The sequence below is a fragment of the Melanerpes formicivorus genome, unplaced genomic scaffold (assembly GCF_026170545.1).
Source record: "Melanerpes formicivorus ecotype bairdi unplaced genomic scaffold, bMelFor1.0.p_v2 SCAF_2, whole genome shotgun sequence".
Lineage (NCBI taxonomy): Eukaryota > Metazoa > Chordata > Aves > Piciformes > Picidae > Melanerpes > Melanerpes formicivorus.
Genome location: NW_027142354.1, coordinates 10,539,840 through 10,555,658, shown reverse-complemented (window position 1 = coordinate 10,555,658; position 15,819 = coordinate 10,539,840). Strand labels below are relative to the sequence as shown.

The window sequence follows — 15,819 nt, the reverse complement described above, 5'->3', positions numbered from 1 at the left end:
TGGGCCAGAGAAAGCACTCCTGGTCTTCCCATATATACATTACTTGCTTTTGCTGCCTGTAAGTCTTTGTACCTCTCATGATGTTTGTGCTCTCATCCAGGCCACAAACACCTCTGAGGAAGGTGTGCAGCGAGCAAACAATGATGGGGCTTGGAAGCTGACTGTCGCTTCTGCATGGGAGTGCTTAGTAAGATAAACTGAGGCTATTACTAAGTGCTAGTTTAATCACAGCCAAAGTATCTGAGTGTTTACAGCTGTGCTGATTTACCAGGTGCTTGCTTAACAATTCGGCACTACTGAATTCTCAGGGTTTTGGACAAAAGTGTTGCTTGATCTAGTGCTCCTGCATGGCACCCCTGGAGCTGCTGGGTGACTTTGGCAGTTTGTTCTCATTTCCAGGAATTTGAAGCACACAGGTAAATATCTGCTACTGGTCTCAGCTGTACAATATGTTGGGGCAGTTGTGGGTGTAAGAAACCCATATACAGTTAAGGGTGGTTGATGACACATCAGCCTGGCAATTGTTTTGCTTCTTGGTGGAGCATGCATGGGACTTTTGCTGCAACTGTCACAGGATGGAAGAGAGGATACAGGGAGCTAAAAAAGTGGATTTTGAGGCCTAACTTGGGGACAGTGATGTGATGACAGCAACCGCTAGCCTCCTACTGCCATCTCAAACACTGCTTCCCATCTCCCTGCCAGTGCCAGACTGGCTCACCATTGACTGCTTGGTGAGACAAGCAGAGCTGTGGCTCAGTGGGCCAGGGCTGGTGGGGTGGCAGCAGAGTGGGGTCCCCTTGCTTGCCCACCTGGCTAAAAGCATCAGTATCACCAGAAACAGTCTGGCACCACTGGTTCTGCCTGGTGCTCTTCTTGCTGTGCTGGCCTGAACATTATCATCCAGTGCCTTTCCACCCAGTGTATGGCTGCTCTCTGAACCCCCGCTCCTCGGCTGTGCTTGTTTAACACTTGGACAGTGCAGTTTGAGTGCAGGCTCTGCCCTCCCTCCTGCAGGCTCTGCCTCACCAGGGGTGCTGTAGCTGTACACCCAACACAGGTACATTGTCAAAACCATGACAACTGGAAACGTACCAATTGGAGCAGTTTATATCATTGGGTCTTACTACAGTAACTTCTGAGGGCTCTTGAGTGAAGGCATAGGGCTTTGCTAAGGCCTGTTATAGCCCCGGGGCACAAGAGCACACAAACAGAAGTTACTGGGAATTCTCTAAGGCTCAACAGAAATGAAATCCCACCTCTCCTTTCGACTAGCTGTTAGGTGTGGGCATGTCTGATTGCCCCAAACAAGTTGAGTCTTCAGGATATTGGGAATTCAGTCTCTGCCTGCACTGTTAGACGTGGTGGCCAGCTGTCTAATGGAGAGAAAGCCTTTCCGTGCCTCCTCCCCTGCGAGCTGGCATTTGCACAGGTGTTGTCGGTTAACTGCTAAACCCTGAGGTGGAGCTCCTCTGCTGTGTGGAAAGCCAGTCCCAAGAGGGAGGCACTGGATAATGTAATGTGTTATTCCCTTCTTTTTCCTGCATATTCTTTATTTAAGAGGTCAGTGTTCTTCTTGTCTCCTGCTTTTGCTGGGAGGGAGGGAGGGAGGCAGGCTTCCTGCTGGCTGCGAGCTGTGGGCTTCATGGTGGGGCCTAGTCACAGAATCACAGGGGCTGGACGGGACCTCGAAAGATCATCCAGTCCAACCTCCCCTGCCAGAGCAGGATCACCTAGAGCAGATCACACAGGAATGCATCCAAGCAGGTTTTGAGTGTTTCCAGAGAGGGAGACTCCACAAAGCCCCCCTGGGCAGCCTGTTCCAGTATCACCCTCACAGGGAAAAAAAATTCCCTCATGTTTACGTGAAACTTTCTATGCCTCAGCTTCCCCCCATTGCCCCTTGTCCTGTCGTTGGGCACCACTGACAAGAGTCCATCAGGTCCATTGCCCAGTCCTGTTTTGTATATATTCCTTTTTTTCTCAATACCTTTTGTACTTTGCTTATTTTCCTTAGTATTACTTTTATTAACTTCCAGTTCTGTGCAAGTCTGTTTTGTTTACTCATTCCACCTTCCCCTGCCTAGCTGTTCCCTATGGGAGGAGAGGGAGGGGGAAGGGAGGTAAATCTGCATTCTGTTAAACCAGGACAGCGTGGCACAGCTTGTGTTGGAGAAGCAGATTGTTGTAATGAAGATTTGGTTTCAGCTTTTCAAAAGTCACTGTAATCTAATAACTCTAAATACAAACCATTCTGGAAATATTCTTTATCTTCTAACGAAGCAAAACAAAACAGAATTCTATTTATTGGAAATGAATACACTTATTGTAAATACTTGGTGGCAGTCCCAGGTAAAACTGAAAATCTCTTCCATAAAACTGGACAAACCAAAACCATATAAATGTCTCTGACAACTGTGTTGTTAGCTGGCAGGGAGTGGTGTGGTGGGTGGGACATAGCAGGAATCCACATAGCTGCCAAAATATGTCTATTACTTCAGCCTTGTACCTATACCACTGAGAACAGTATGCTTAGGCTCTGAACTCACATGCCTCTCCTGTTCTGCAGAAGACCTGCTTATCCAAAGGATGAAAAGAACTCCTTTGTAACAGAAATCAAGCCATCATATGATTACTTACTATCAATTAGACTAAATCAGTGAATTCCATGATTAATAATTCCTAACCATTCTGTTTATGGACAGGTTTTGAAAGACAGGTCAGTGAATAATTGCCATAAGCATTCAACTCATTCTTATTTGATGATTTTGTGCAGATTTCTTCCTTAAAAGGTTGGTGGGGTTTTTTTGTTTGCATTTCTAGCCAAAATAAGATTGCTGACTCAGCTTCCCATATACACATGTAAGAATTGTTCTACAACTAGACAATATATAGTTCATACTAGTGGAATTTGTACTGACAAATGTATGTCTGCGTTTTGAGGCTTTGCTGGCACAGGAACCCAAGTAAAATTCTTGTAAGAGTAGGTTAAGCCAAATGTTTTCTTCTGGGGACACTTTCTTGGCTTCTGTGGTGGTATTGCACTATCAAAAAGACATTCTGACTTGATGTCAGGGTTAGTTTCCTTTTGGAAAATGACTACATTTCAATAAAGCCAGGATCTAAATTTCTAATCAAGGTATTTGTTAGAAAGGATCATTTCTCTTCAGAGAAATGTGTGTGCTGAAATGCTTGTTCCTCCTTTCTTAGACCAGGACTGGAAGCTGATTACTCCATATTACCAAGCAGTGACTATCCTATCTTTAAAACACATTTTATCATTGTCAAGTACAAACCAAGTGAGTCACAAGCTAGTTCCTAGTTCAGTAAAGATTAGGTGCCAGATGCTCAATCAGTGTACAAGTATGAATCAGTTTTATCCCAGGTATTTGTTTCTGGGATCCTACTGTGATTGCAAAGAGCTGTGTCACCTTTTCTTCCTTCAGGCAAAATGAGAGTTAGGATGCTCTGTTAATATCAAACTATTATATTGTTAATGCTGCATACTTTCAGTGGATATTTAGTAGAATCATTTTGTATAAACTACCTGTATTGTTTTCCTTTAGATGTCTTTTGAGCAAGAAACTTAGATGCATGTGAGATCCATATGCATCTTAGTCTACAAACTACTTTGGCCCATGTCAGTGAGGGACTCTGGCAGCTCTTACAGAAGATGAGCACAGGGACTGCCTTCTAAGCTTTTGAAAACCTCCTTAACAAGAAGGAAGCCTGTGTTGCATAGTTCTCTCAATGGAAAACTGAAATAAATTTGCCCTTCATGTAAAGGTGAGTTTACCAGTTGTAAGGCTTTGCATGTGTATTATTAGATATTAATATTTAATAAACCCTAATCTTAATCAGGTTTAAACAAAATGGAAAACATATATGAGGATCTTGTGGTTATAAAGTACAATGCCAGGATTACAGTGATCCCTGGATGCACATGGAATTGCATCGTATCAGCTTTTCAGAGAAAGAAACATCTGATTTCATACAAAACTGGGAAATGATAAACAAAATTTACTTGGATATAGCTTTAGGTCATAGGAACAGGAAAGGACCCGGAAGAGATATCTTATCCATTCCTTGCTCCATCTAGGATTCTTCATCACTCCTGACCAATGTTTGTCTTTACTTAGTGTGTCCAGAGATGGTGCTGCCAGTGCTTCACTGCATTTTCACTTTTAGAAATGCCTTTTCTGACTTAATCTTGCTGCAGGCATGGAGGATGTTTATTTTACTTTGTTTGCATTAACCTTTTATGTATTTGAAAACCTAATGTGTCTCCTTAGTTGTCGTCTTTCTTTTAGATGACATGCTCTAAACCATCACCTTTCAGATTAGTGGAACTGAGAAAAGGGAAGTTTTCTCCTACATTTATGGTTGTTGTGTTGCTAGAGACAAATTCCTTTGAGATTCTGAGTTCTCCACTTGAACGTGGAAGGTGTTTGCTCCAAGGACATCATAGCTGCTCTGCCCCTTACAACCAATAGCATTAATACCAATAATATTGTGGTTACTGATATGTGTGTGTCACCACGGGCTGATATAACCAGATATAACCAGAGGTAGCTTCTAGGCAATGGAGAATAGTTTCAGTATGCTTGCATGAGAAGCATTCTCTTCTTGTTTCACTGGACCTTCTCTTTGGGGTGGAAATTTAAGGGTGAGATGCTGATTGGGTCAAAACCCACTGGGGACAATTACCATGCATGACTAGACAAAATTGTGTTGGAATGAGGTAAGGGATATCAATTCCAGATGGAATAAAAAGCAGTGCCTTAGATGAATTTCATTCATGGAGGTGTTTCTGTTAATTTGGATTTGAGCAAGTAGATTTTTTGTGTTGTCTGTTCTAGTGTGAATGAACAGAAACTATTTGTCTATGGCAGGATTTGAGAATTATCCAATAAATACTGTGCAAGACATTCACTATATTCTTGGGGAGAAAGCATATCAGTCTTGGTTACAAGGAATATCAGCCAGCAAGTTATCTTAATTGTAACTAAGGTAACTGGAGAGCAATTTAGAATGATGAACCCTGGGACTAGGTTTCAGGTCCTACACTGCTAAGGGTAAACAAGAAATTGTGCTGAAGAACAGTCTAACTCTTTTCAGGACACAGCAGATCTTTCGAGGCACAATATATTCAGCTTGATATGATGATGGCTGAACTTTCAACCATACCTTCACAATTCTGCTGAAGTTAGTGGAATATACAGACTCTAGAGACAGAAGTGATTCATCTCTGAACCTCAAACCTTTGTACCTTGCTAATCAGGATGCTTAAGGATCTTGTATTTTTCCAGCTTTCCTTGCACCTGGCAACAACTGCATGTACAAAATATTAAGGGGGCAAACAAAATACAAGGAGCCAGTAAAACACAGTACTTTCAAATGCAGCAGCAAATACCAAGAGCTTATCCCAGACATGATCTGGGAGTGAATTAGAATTTGTCCAAAATATTTGCAGCTATTCTTCATACAGTTTGGTGACCTAAAAAAGGTAGTTCAAGAGAACAATCCAATTTCTGAATTACAAAAGGCAGATTTCCCCCCCACACCACCACTTTCTTTTTTCTTTGAGGGAACTGTATGATTGGGATCATCAGTTTTGGCCTGGACTACTTGGTTACTGTGGTGATATGATTTGTGCCACTTTTGGCATAACACCCTGAAATTTATCTATGTGCAGCCCAAAAGTGGCCTCTTTCTTCTGTTGTACAATGACAATATTTTCTTCCATTATTATATTGTTCTGGTACTGTTTTGTTGTATGGTCACATAACAGAACTGATTGATACTGACAACTCATGACGGTGCAATCACAATGTGTACATCAGGACAGCCTTTGGGCTTAGGAGTTACACCAAGACTGCACACAGTAATAATAATGTTGGCAAGCCACAAACAAATGTAATGTCATGGAAAAGCTGATACCTGCAAGGAGAAGCTGTCAGAACTATTGAGGCTGTCAGGATCTGTAGTAGCTACCTTCCATAACAAAATTTCTATCAACACAGAGAAAAAGCTAAGAAAGAAATAAAGATAAGGTCATTGTGTAAAAGTGACCCTGTGCAAGCCCTGTTGAGAAAATGCCAACAGTGCACTTGAATGAGATTTACTTTGCTCTAGTGATGAAGGTGGATCACAGAATGTTAGAGGTTGGAAGGGATCTCCAGAGATCATCAAGTCCAACCCCCCTGCCAAAGCAGGCCACACAGGAACACGTCCAGGCGGGTTTGGAAGTCTCCAGAGAAGGAAACTCTGCAACCTCTCTGGGTAGCGTGCCCCAGTGTTCCATCACCCTCACCATAAAGAAGTTTCTCCTCATGTTGAGGCGGAGCCTCCTGTGTTCTAGCTTGTGCCCATTGTTCCTTATCTTATCACTGGGCACCACCAAAAAGCAACTGGCACCTTCAACTTGACACCCACCCCAGAGGCATTTATAGATACCGATAAGATCCCCTCTCAGATCAGGGGTTTTTAGTGAATTTGATTTTATTATTTTCCCCCAATTCTTATACAGGCTGCACCAGCTCGGTCACAGGGTTGTTTGTTGTAAACTGGAAAAGAACCAATAGAATGTTTGGACCTTGCAGGTCTTGGCAGGTAGCTTGCAGCAGCACTGTGAGGATGCCATTGTGTGGTGCTGCTGTGAGTTTTCCTCACCCAGAATGATCAGGTCTTCTCTGGTTGTCCTTGTTGTTGACCCGTGATAAACTACAGCCTTTACCAGTCACAGTGTGCATTTGAGCCTTTGGGACCGCCACTGGAAATTTTGTAGAGGTTATATATTGTTGTGATCATTCCAGAGCAGTGCAGAATGGTGTGATGTCAACACACAAGTTGAGTATATCATCTTGTCAGAAACTCAATTAAAAAGAAACCCGTTAAAAAAACAAAAGGAAGAAAACCCAAACCACCAAACAGAAATAGGTATGAGCTAAAAGCCCTTTTTTTTGGTGACTTGTGAATCTGTAGCATAATTTATATTTCCTTGTAGCTGGGGGTTTGAAGAGAAACATATTCCCACCTGTCCTTAAGTTGAATCCCTGCATGACATGCTTTGTTAACTGGAATATCCATGTTACCAGTCTGGTGCTACTCTATGTGTGTATGCTTGCCACAAGTGGAAGACAGAGAATCCTAGGATGAGAAGAGACTCATTCCCTGTAACTCCAAGATTCTTCTTTCATTAAGTCATTAGTTTGGTGCCTCATCTGGAATATTTATGGTGATTTTAAAGGCCATTACAATTCTAACTTTGTGCCTTGAAGGGCTGCATGCTTCAGCTAAGGTGCTTCCGTAGGAAGTTTATTTGGTGGTGCTGGACTGCAGCATGCTCTCTTCATATGGAGGCACTGGATCTGGAGAGAGCTCAATGTGAGCCTCATCCGTGGAAGTCTTCATGGTGGCCTCCTCATAGGATGGGGGCAAACACACACTGAGCAATGTGGCATCAGGTACCAGAGTGGAGTATTGGAAACTCTGTTCGCTGTTCCAGGGCAACACGGAAAGTAAATTGGACACATCGTGCTCAGGCAGGGCCTCAGGGAGGTCAATGCTGAAGATCTGCCCCTGAGGAGTGGGGTGCTGGCAACGGTGGTACAGGAAGAGCAGCAGGAATGCAAGGAAGAGCATCATGGTGGCAGGCAGTATGATGAACAGAAATGGTTCTATGTCATCTTTGGTTGAACTTGTCTGTTGTCTGCTCTGTAATCAAAGCAAATAGGTAGGTATTGCGTTGGATTTCTGGAGACCTCTTATTCAGAGAGAAAATACCCCTCCTGCCATCACTCAGCTATTGCTTTTTCAAGTTACTTTCTGTCTGCATTAGTGTCACTCAATATATTTTGAACTCTTGTGGACTGTCAAATTTTATTTGCTGGTCCATTATCACAAAATACTTTGAAAACTAGAGAAAAGAAATTGAGAAGTTGCAAAGAGAAACTGTCTCCATAGGCAGAAAACCACAGCAACCTGCAACTGTATGTCTTCTGGCATGAGATTTTAGTACTCTTAGAGTATGTTGGGACCAGTCCTCTTTGTCAAAGATTGGTTAAGCTTTTAAAACCTGGGAGAACACTGAACTGCAGAGGAGTAGGGCTGGTAATCCACCATCTAGTGTTCTATCTTGCTGTTTGGAAAACTCTACTATTTTAAAGAAAAAAATACTAAGACAATGAAACCTTTCATCAACATCCATTGCCTACAGTACCTGGTTTTTGGTCTGTTCTAACCTTACAGGTTCCAACCCCCCTGCCATGGGCAGGGACACCCCACACTACATCAGGCTGGCCAGAGTCTCATCCAGCCTGGTCTTAAACACCTCCTGGGATGGGGCCTCAACCACCTCCCTGGACAACCCATTCCAGGGCTTCACCACTCTCATGGTGAAGAACCTCCTCCTAACATCCAGCCTGAATCTCCCCACCTCCAGCTTCATTCCATTCCCCCTAGTCCTATCACTACCTGATGTCCTGAGAAGTCCCTCCCCAGCCTTCCTGTAGGCCCCCTTCAGATACTGGAAGGCCACAATATGGTCACCTCGGAGCCTTCTCCTCTCCAGACTGAACAGCCCCAACTCCTTCAGCCTGTCCTCATAGGAGAGGTGCTCCAGCCCTCTGATCATCCTTGTGGCCCTTCTCTGGACACGTTCCAGCATGTCCATATCCCTCTTGTAATAGGGGCTCCAGAACTGGATGCAGTACTCCAGGTGGGGTCTCACCAGGGCTGAGTAGAGGGGGAGGATCACCTCCCTCGACCTGCTAGCCACACTTCTCCTGATGCAGCCCAGGATCTGATTGGCTTTGTGGGCTGCAAGTGCACACTGAGAGCTCATTTTGAGCTTTTTGTCCACCAGCACCCCCAAGTCTCTCTCCTCAGGGCTGCTTTCCATTATTTTCAGTCTGAGTCTAGCTCTACCTTTTAATAACTTGACTGTTTTCTACAGTCTAGTCTAGAGAGGGTGAAACACCCAAACCGTAAAATGCTGGGTTTTAGCCAATCAGTCCCTTTTAAGTACTCGAAGACTATGATCAGGTGGCTTTTTCACATTTTTATGGTGAGACTAAACACACCAACTGGTCAATTTTCCTTTATTTTGAACAAAGGCTGCTTTTAAAGCTAGGAAAATTCAAGTGGTTCTTTCCTCAAAGTGTTTTGAAGTAGATGTGCACACTGACTGCTGTAATAGCTTTGTGAAAAACATCAGTAACTCCTTTGACCTCTTCTTTGGCTGCAAAAACTTTCTGTTCTTATTCTTCCAAGAATTGTGGTCATTCCTTTAGCTGCAAAACCACGCTGTAACCTACAGTCAACTCATTATCTAACAGGCATTGATTGTCTCTCTAATTCTTTGTCATATTCAGTAGTCATTGTCCTGATTTTGCTGAGGCAGAACCACAGGCTAGCCATGGGCTGCAGGCCCTTAGCAGTTTTGAGTCAGCCAGGACAGCTGACCAGAGCTGGATCACTCAGTATAAATGGGGAAGTTTGCTAAGGATGAAGGATTCCTGCTCTTGCTCTTTCTGATCCTGCTCCTCTTCCTATTACTGAGGACTGCTTTCCTGTTTATTGGATGTACTGTGTGCTTGCTGGGCTGAGCATAACTTTCTGTACTTTGTACTGGTATTAGTTTGTCTCTTTATTTAAATCTGTTTTCATTTCAGCCTGTGGTTTTTTTCCTGCTTTCCTCTTCTCTGCTGTGCAGGGATCATCAGGAGGTAGAGCAACTACTACACTTTAGCCCTAGTTGTGGACTAAACAGAGACAGTCATGCTGAAGAAAAATAAATAGGGTGTGACTTCTGACAGTGTATGAGGTAATGTGGGTCTGAGGCTAAAGCCATTAAAGTGATTTTAAAATACATTGATATTATTAAGCTTTGTTCTCCAGCTGTCTTTTTATCACAAAAATGCATATGGAAGAACTATCTCATATTTACTGATCATTTCTTATTAAAGAGCTTCTGGCAGAACAAACTGTTGTCTTACCTGACCATTAACTGAGCTACAGGAAACAGCAGCAGGGGAAGGAACTGTTCAGATGTTACTCTAATGCAGGCACTAAATCATCTTTGAAAAAAAATATGAGGGGTTTTTCTTTAAAATGTTTGTTGACTCTGTATTGTTGTGTCTTGTGGCGTGCACAAAACACCTCAGAGGGAAAGTGAGAAAAAGCATTCTGTGTTATGCTTGTGCACTGTATCTGCTGAGAGTCACTGATCTTGCTATGTTAACAATACTTTTACAATAAATCCTTAGAAGAGCTAAGCATATACATAATGCATAAACCTTATGCATGATCAGTGAAGAGCCTGGTTCTGAGATCCAGGTGTAGGTTTTGGGTTTCATTTGTAAAGAGTGGGCCTTCATTTGGGTTGGAGCACAGTTCTTTGTATCTGCAAGTTGTGCACTGCTGTGGTTGGTTGTGAGGACAGATTGCCAGTGTTTCCTACATGAACCTAGTGAAGTGCAACTTCCCTTGAATTTCACTGAAAGGAAGTTTTTGTTCTAAGTAATGGCCAAGGATGGTGTATCCTTTGTATGCAGGTGGAAGCAGAGACTAGTATTGTGGTTGCCTGAAGTGTTGTCAGGCATGGCCTGGATTTCTGAGAATCTGTAGGATGGCAAGGAGACAGAGGAGGCTTGGATGTGGATTTGAAAAATAAGAACCAACGTTCTTGAAGGGAAGAGCTGTGAACTCATCAAGGGAAAGAAGAGCAGAGAAGAATGCAGGTCTGAACTGTGCACTAGCATTGATGGAGGGCCTTGGTTTGTGAGGATGATGCACAAGATGCAAAGCTGTGTGGAGGAAATCCAAAAGGGAATGAGAATAGGGGCAGTAGGAGTGGATAGATAGGACTGAAGTCTGAGGAGCAGATGTTGGGCCAGCTCACTACATCAGTCCCATTCTCTTTGTGGAAGAAGAAAGAGGCTAGTGGTGAACTGGGAGGCAGGGGATGGAAAGGTAACAATTAACAGAAGGAATTAGCAAGTGGGTTTGGGTCTTGGGGGAATATTCTGCTCCAACACTTCACCTGGAACCCATCAGTCTTGAGTCTTGCAAAGAAATACCCATCAACAGAAATATGTTAAATGTCCTCTTGCTGGAGGGGCCTATTTGCATCTAGTGGCAAGAAAATGGAAGAAGTACACTTTGTGCAACTCTTTCTAGTATGAGCTAACTCAGATGGCCACAGTCTGAGAAGTAGGTATAAAAGGACAACTTTGATTAATTTGGGTGTTTGTGTCTTCTTTTTTTTTTCCCCCTATCTCCCCTAGAAGAAATCTGTACCATTACTTCTAAAGTTGCAAATTCAAGCCCTCAAGGCTGAATAAATGCCTAGAAATCTGTGGATATTTCTCTTGAACCACAACTCACGTGAATTTTAATTATATTGTTTTGTACTAAGTGCATACTTTGAGGTTGTAATAGATTGCTTGGGGAAGAAGACCACAGCAGCTCAGGGTAATGTGCTACAGAATGCGTAGAGTGTGTGCTGACTGGATTGGGAGGCTGGGGAAAGAGAGAGGGCTACCTGCTAGGTAGAAATAGTGAATGGTCTCCTGGGGAGTTATTTTCCTGTCTTTGCTGCTTGCTGCTCTAGAGGCAGCAAGGCAGCTCAGCTGAGGTGTGTGGTGGGGTATTCATTAGTTATACCTTACTTTGAGTACCTGGGTTGAGATCCCTGGGTCTGGGATGAAGAAATTCTGCATCGGCATTGCTGTTTCTGAAAGCAAAAGAGCAGTGCCCTGAGCTGGTGAGTACTTTATTACACTAAGATATCTGGGCAGAAATGACATAAGTGATTACAAAAGCTATCCTCATGTGCTCCCTGAATTAGTCAGGCAGTTTTGACTAGATGATTGTTGTAGGTTCCTTCCAATTGAATTATTCTATTCAAAGTAACTACACAGGTGCTTAGAGAGTATCTTTTCACTAATGTATATAGAACAAGACATAAGGAATTTGTTCTTTGAAGAAGATGCAATAAAAAAGGCCCTGGGCTGTGTGCTGAGGGAGGTGGGGAGAGTAGCACATTGAACAGTTAATAATGAAATGAATATCCTGTCCTGTGCAGTTGTGAAAGAGCAGTATGCCTTACTATGATCTGCAAAATAACTGCACATGAAGCAGGTAGGACTTGGGATTGGGTACTACTGGTAATATGTGTTTCTTGTGCTAACAGGTGACATTGAAACACAGGCTGAGAAAACTGGTCCTTAAAGTGTCCATAGATTTTTAAACTAAAGCCTTAGCTTTGCTATTTGGGCAAAATAATCAATAGGCTACTTAGCCTATTATTTGAGTTGAAATTGGTTTTAACAAGTTTATATTGCCCCCCACACACCCAGAACCTGAAGTATAACTAACAGGGATCTACATGGCCGTTTTGGTATTGCATTCTGCCAAACATTTATTGAGAATGGATTTTACATTGAGGTGTAGTTCAAAAAGCTGATTAACTTCCTGTAGGTCTATCCAAATATATGTCCAAAGTACTGAGGGACCACTGAGCAGTATTCTTCTCTGGTTTTTCTGCTGTGGTTTTGTGCCTCTTTCTGGGATGAATGGCTAAGGGGCTGCTGAAGAATGTTGCAAAAAATCTTGACAGGTAGGACTGGGAAAAATCTTATAGCTATAGAGAACCCCACAGATCTTAACAAAAATATTTCTTTTGTGTGTGTATGTAAGTTAAAAAAGGTCATTGAGGAAAAAAAAATGCCCTGAAGCTCTAAGCTGAGTTAAATAAATGTCTGTAACTGAAGCTCTAAAATGAGAAGAGGAACCAGTGTGCAGAGGTATCAGAAACAACTGCCAGAAGTGACAAATGAAATGATCTAGAAATGAAACTGCATCTTCAGTAAATGAAATAAAAGTGTAAGCAAATAAGCCAACTGCAGACCATACATAAAATCAAATCCTCTGCTGATTTGCAACTGAAATTTCCAGAGCAAGCACATGAAATGACTGAGGGAATTAATTAGTTGTGTTTTCTTGACTAGCTTGTTTTTGATGCTGTTGCTCCACTGGAAATGTGCTTTGCCTGTGCCATCACAAGCAGCTATTCTTTGGTTTGTAATTGATAAAGATGAGGCTCCAGCTTCCAGCATGAAATAAATTACAGGGGGAAATATCCTTTATAAATGCAGAAAAGGGCACAAGGGTAAAAGGGATTATGCTTTTAGAAAGCCCTCTGTTTTTCCACAACTGACTTTCACTAGGATGGTTTGGCCATTGTAGGCTCATATTTATTCTCTCCCCTTCATTTATATCATCGTAGTAACTGAAGCAGAGGGCTAGTTTCCCTTAACACTGAACACAGAGTCGAAGTGGCAAAGCCTTTCATTAGTAATCTGTTTTGCCTACTTTTTTTTTCAACATGCTGAGCATGTACAGTTGCCAGCTTACGGATTACATGACCCATATCAGTTTAGATGAGTTTTCCTTTGTGCCTGTTGGTAGAGGAATGAAATGCAGCCCAGTTGTGTGGCATTTCCTTGGTGAGTAATGGAATGTGTTTAGAATTGAACTCTTTGTCTAGACAAAAGAAGCCTCGTACCTGGCTTTGAAGGGAATGACCTAAGTAAAGCCAAATATGAGTTTAAAGGAAGCTTTTGTGTAAGGATAGAAAAAAATGCACGTTTATTTGGCTGGCTTAAATTCCCACTGAAGTGAGTGTTTGATTGGTGCTAGGATTTATGATGTTGTTAATGATTTGCTAGGGTCCTTAGAAGTTTATTGACATTATTTTTATTAATATAGCCTGTATTTGTGCAAGTCTTTTGAAGTTGAATCAGGAAGCTGATACTTCTGAAATGTTTTAAGTGGATCTGGAACAAAGTCTGCTTTGAAGTCATTAGGCTGTGCTCCACACATAGATGCTTTTCCAAGCTCTATCCTATGTCTTCAAGCTGATTAATTACTGCTTGTAAAAACAAAAAAGATACACCTCTGGGAAACAGAAAAACAATTTTGTGGTAGGCTTTCTTCATGTCCATATATTATAACACATAATTTTAAAGTGAGCCTAGATTTACACCGCGTTTCCAAATGCTTGTTAGAAAGTGACTCTGGGGATGCTGTTTGTTTCTCACTGTCAGACAAAACCAGTCTCAAGGTGTGAAGACATTGCCATTGCTGCTCTGGCAGTGTTACTGGTGAGGCAGACTTTGTTGAAAATGTGGAGGCCTTTTAAATATTACATTTTCTCCTGTTTTGATCCCCTACTCCTACTCCCTTTTATTTTACAACAATACACTTAATATGATCAGCTCAATAGCACAACCAGTTCATTTGCTAATACTACTTGACCTGGACACTTACTGGGGATATAATTGCACTTTAAATTATTTCTGACCAGAGAAACCCTTTTGTTGTCTCCCAGACAAAGCCTGAAAGGCAGGCTGTGTTTTCATCTCTCAGGGTTGCTTCCCTTCCCCCCACTTGCCTGCATGTGATCCTCTCTCACAGAAGTAATCAGCGCACAGCTTAGGGAACAAGAGTTTATTGCTGACTGTTACTGACTCTTAACATCTGCAGAAAGGTTTCATGGGATCAGATCCAAAGCATAAACATACATTTTAAAGAAAGGAAATCAAAGAACAGCAGAATACATTATTCTTAAAAGAAATAAACTTCTTCACCTGGTGTTCCAGCAGGATTTTTTTCCACCTAATGCTTTTCTTTCCCCATAAATGTGCTTAAAACAACAGCAAAAAATAAGTGCTCTGACTCTATGTAACTGAGCAGGACTGCTTTGCTATGCCTCAACACACAGGTTATACTCTGTGCTATACACTGAGTCGTTACACAGACATACACACACGTGCAAAGTCAAAGGACATGCCACAGAGACGAGCAGGGGGATACAGACCTGAAGCTCTGTTTCCAGGAGTGCCCCACCTGATTCACTGTTCAGCCAGTCATAGTTTCCCCTGTCAGCATGTCCGAATTTTCTCCAGCTGCTGCCTAGGAGCCACCTCATGCTTTCATTAACCTGGTCTTCTGTCTTCGTGCCTCCACCTTGCTTCGCTGCTTGCAGCTGCCTCCCCGCCTCCCAGCCTTGACCCAGCTGGGCTGCTCTCAGCTAATGATCCCTCTTGAATGATATCCCGTTTATAGTGGAGAAGAAAAAAAGAAGTTAGACACCCCCCTCCCCCTGTCGTCAGGAAGCCAAGCAAATAGATCTCAGAGCCTCTCTCCACTTCCAACTCAATCTCTCTGGATTTGCTTCGGTGGCCTACATTACCAGCAAAGCTGGCATCAGGTATCTGGGAGCTGGGGCTGATAGTGCTCTGATTGGAGCGCTCCCTGCATTAGGATTATTAAAAGGGGAATTTGCATGTGAATCTGAGCCCACATGGTCATGACTCCATGTGGATAAATAATGCTCTATATTTAGGTATCTAATAAACACTTTTCCCCACAAAACAAAATAAACAAACCCCCCAGTTCTATGTTGAGAGCAAAGGTTCCCCCGAAGTTACACGGTGTGATGAGGAACGATGATCCAGGCAGTTTTTTCCTCCTTGATGCTGCAATGTACAGTAAATAGTGAGTGTGGTTTCTGGGTAGAGAGACAAGGACACAAGGCTAAATGCTGTGCTGAATTATTTAGCAGTGTTAGGATGTAGATGTTAATGATATATCCATGGAAAGAACTCTGCCAGGAAAGCTTTGGTCACTGAGAGTATGCGATTGCTTTCACTAGTAATGAGTTGTCACCTCAGTTAAATCAGGACTCATTTCCAGCTTTCTAGGATGCGTGTTGTTAAATGGCAGTTTTCTCCAGCAAGAAGCCCAACAGAAAAA

At 42.5% G+C, this 15,819-nt stretch overlaps 1 protein-coding gene across 1 annotated transcript; it reads right to left on the bottom strand.

Annotated features, from left to right (window-relative positions):
• Positions 1 to 6,515: 6,515 nt before the first annotated feature.
• SMIM28 (small integral membrane protein 28) lies at positions 6,516 to 15,414 on the bottom strand. The gene is made up of 2 exons (XM_068147373.1): positions 14,882 to 15,414; positions 6,516 to 7,713 (listed from the first exon to the last, which is right to left on the bottom strand). The coding sequence occupies exons 1-2, from the start codon at positions 14,990 to 14,992 to the stop codon at positions 7,315 to 7,317; spliced, it is 510 nt and encodes a 169-aa protein (XP_068003474.1). The 5' UTR covers positions 14,993 to 15,414; the 3' UTR covers positions 6,516 to 7,314.
• Positions 15,415 to 15,819: the final 405 nt, after the last annotated feature.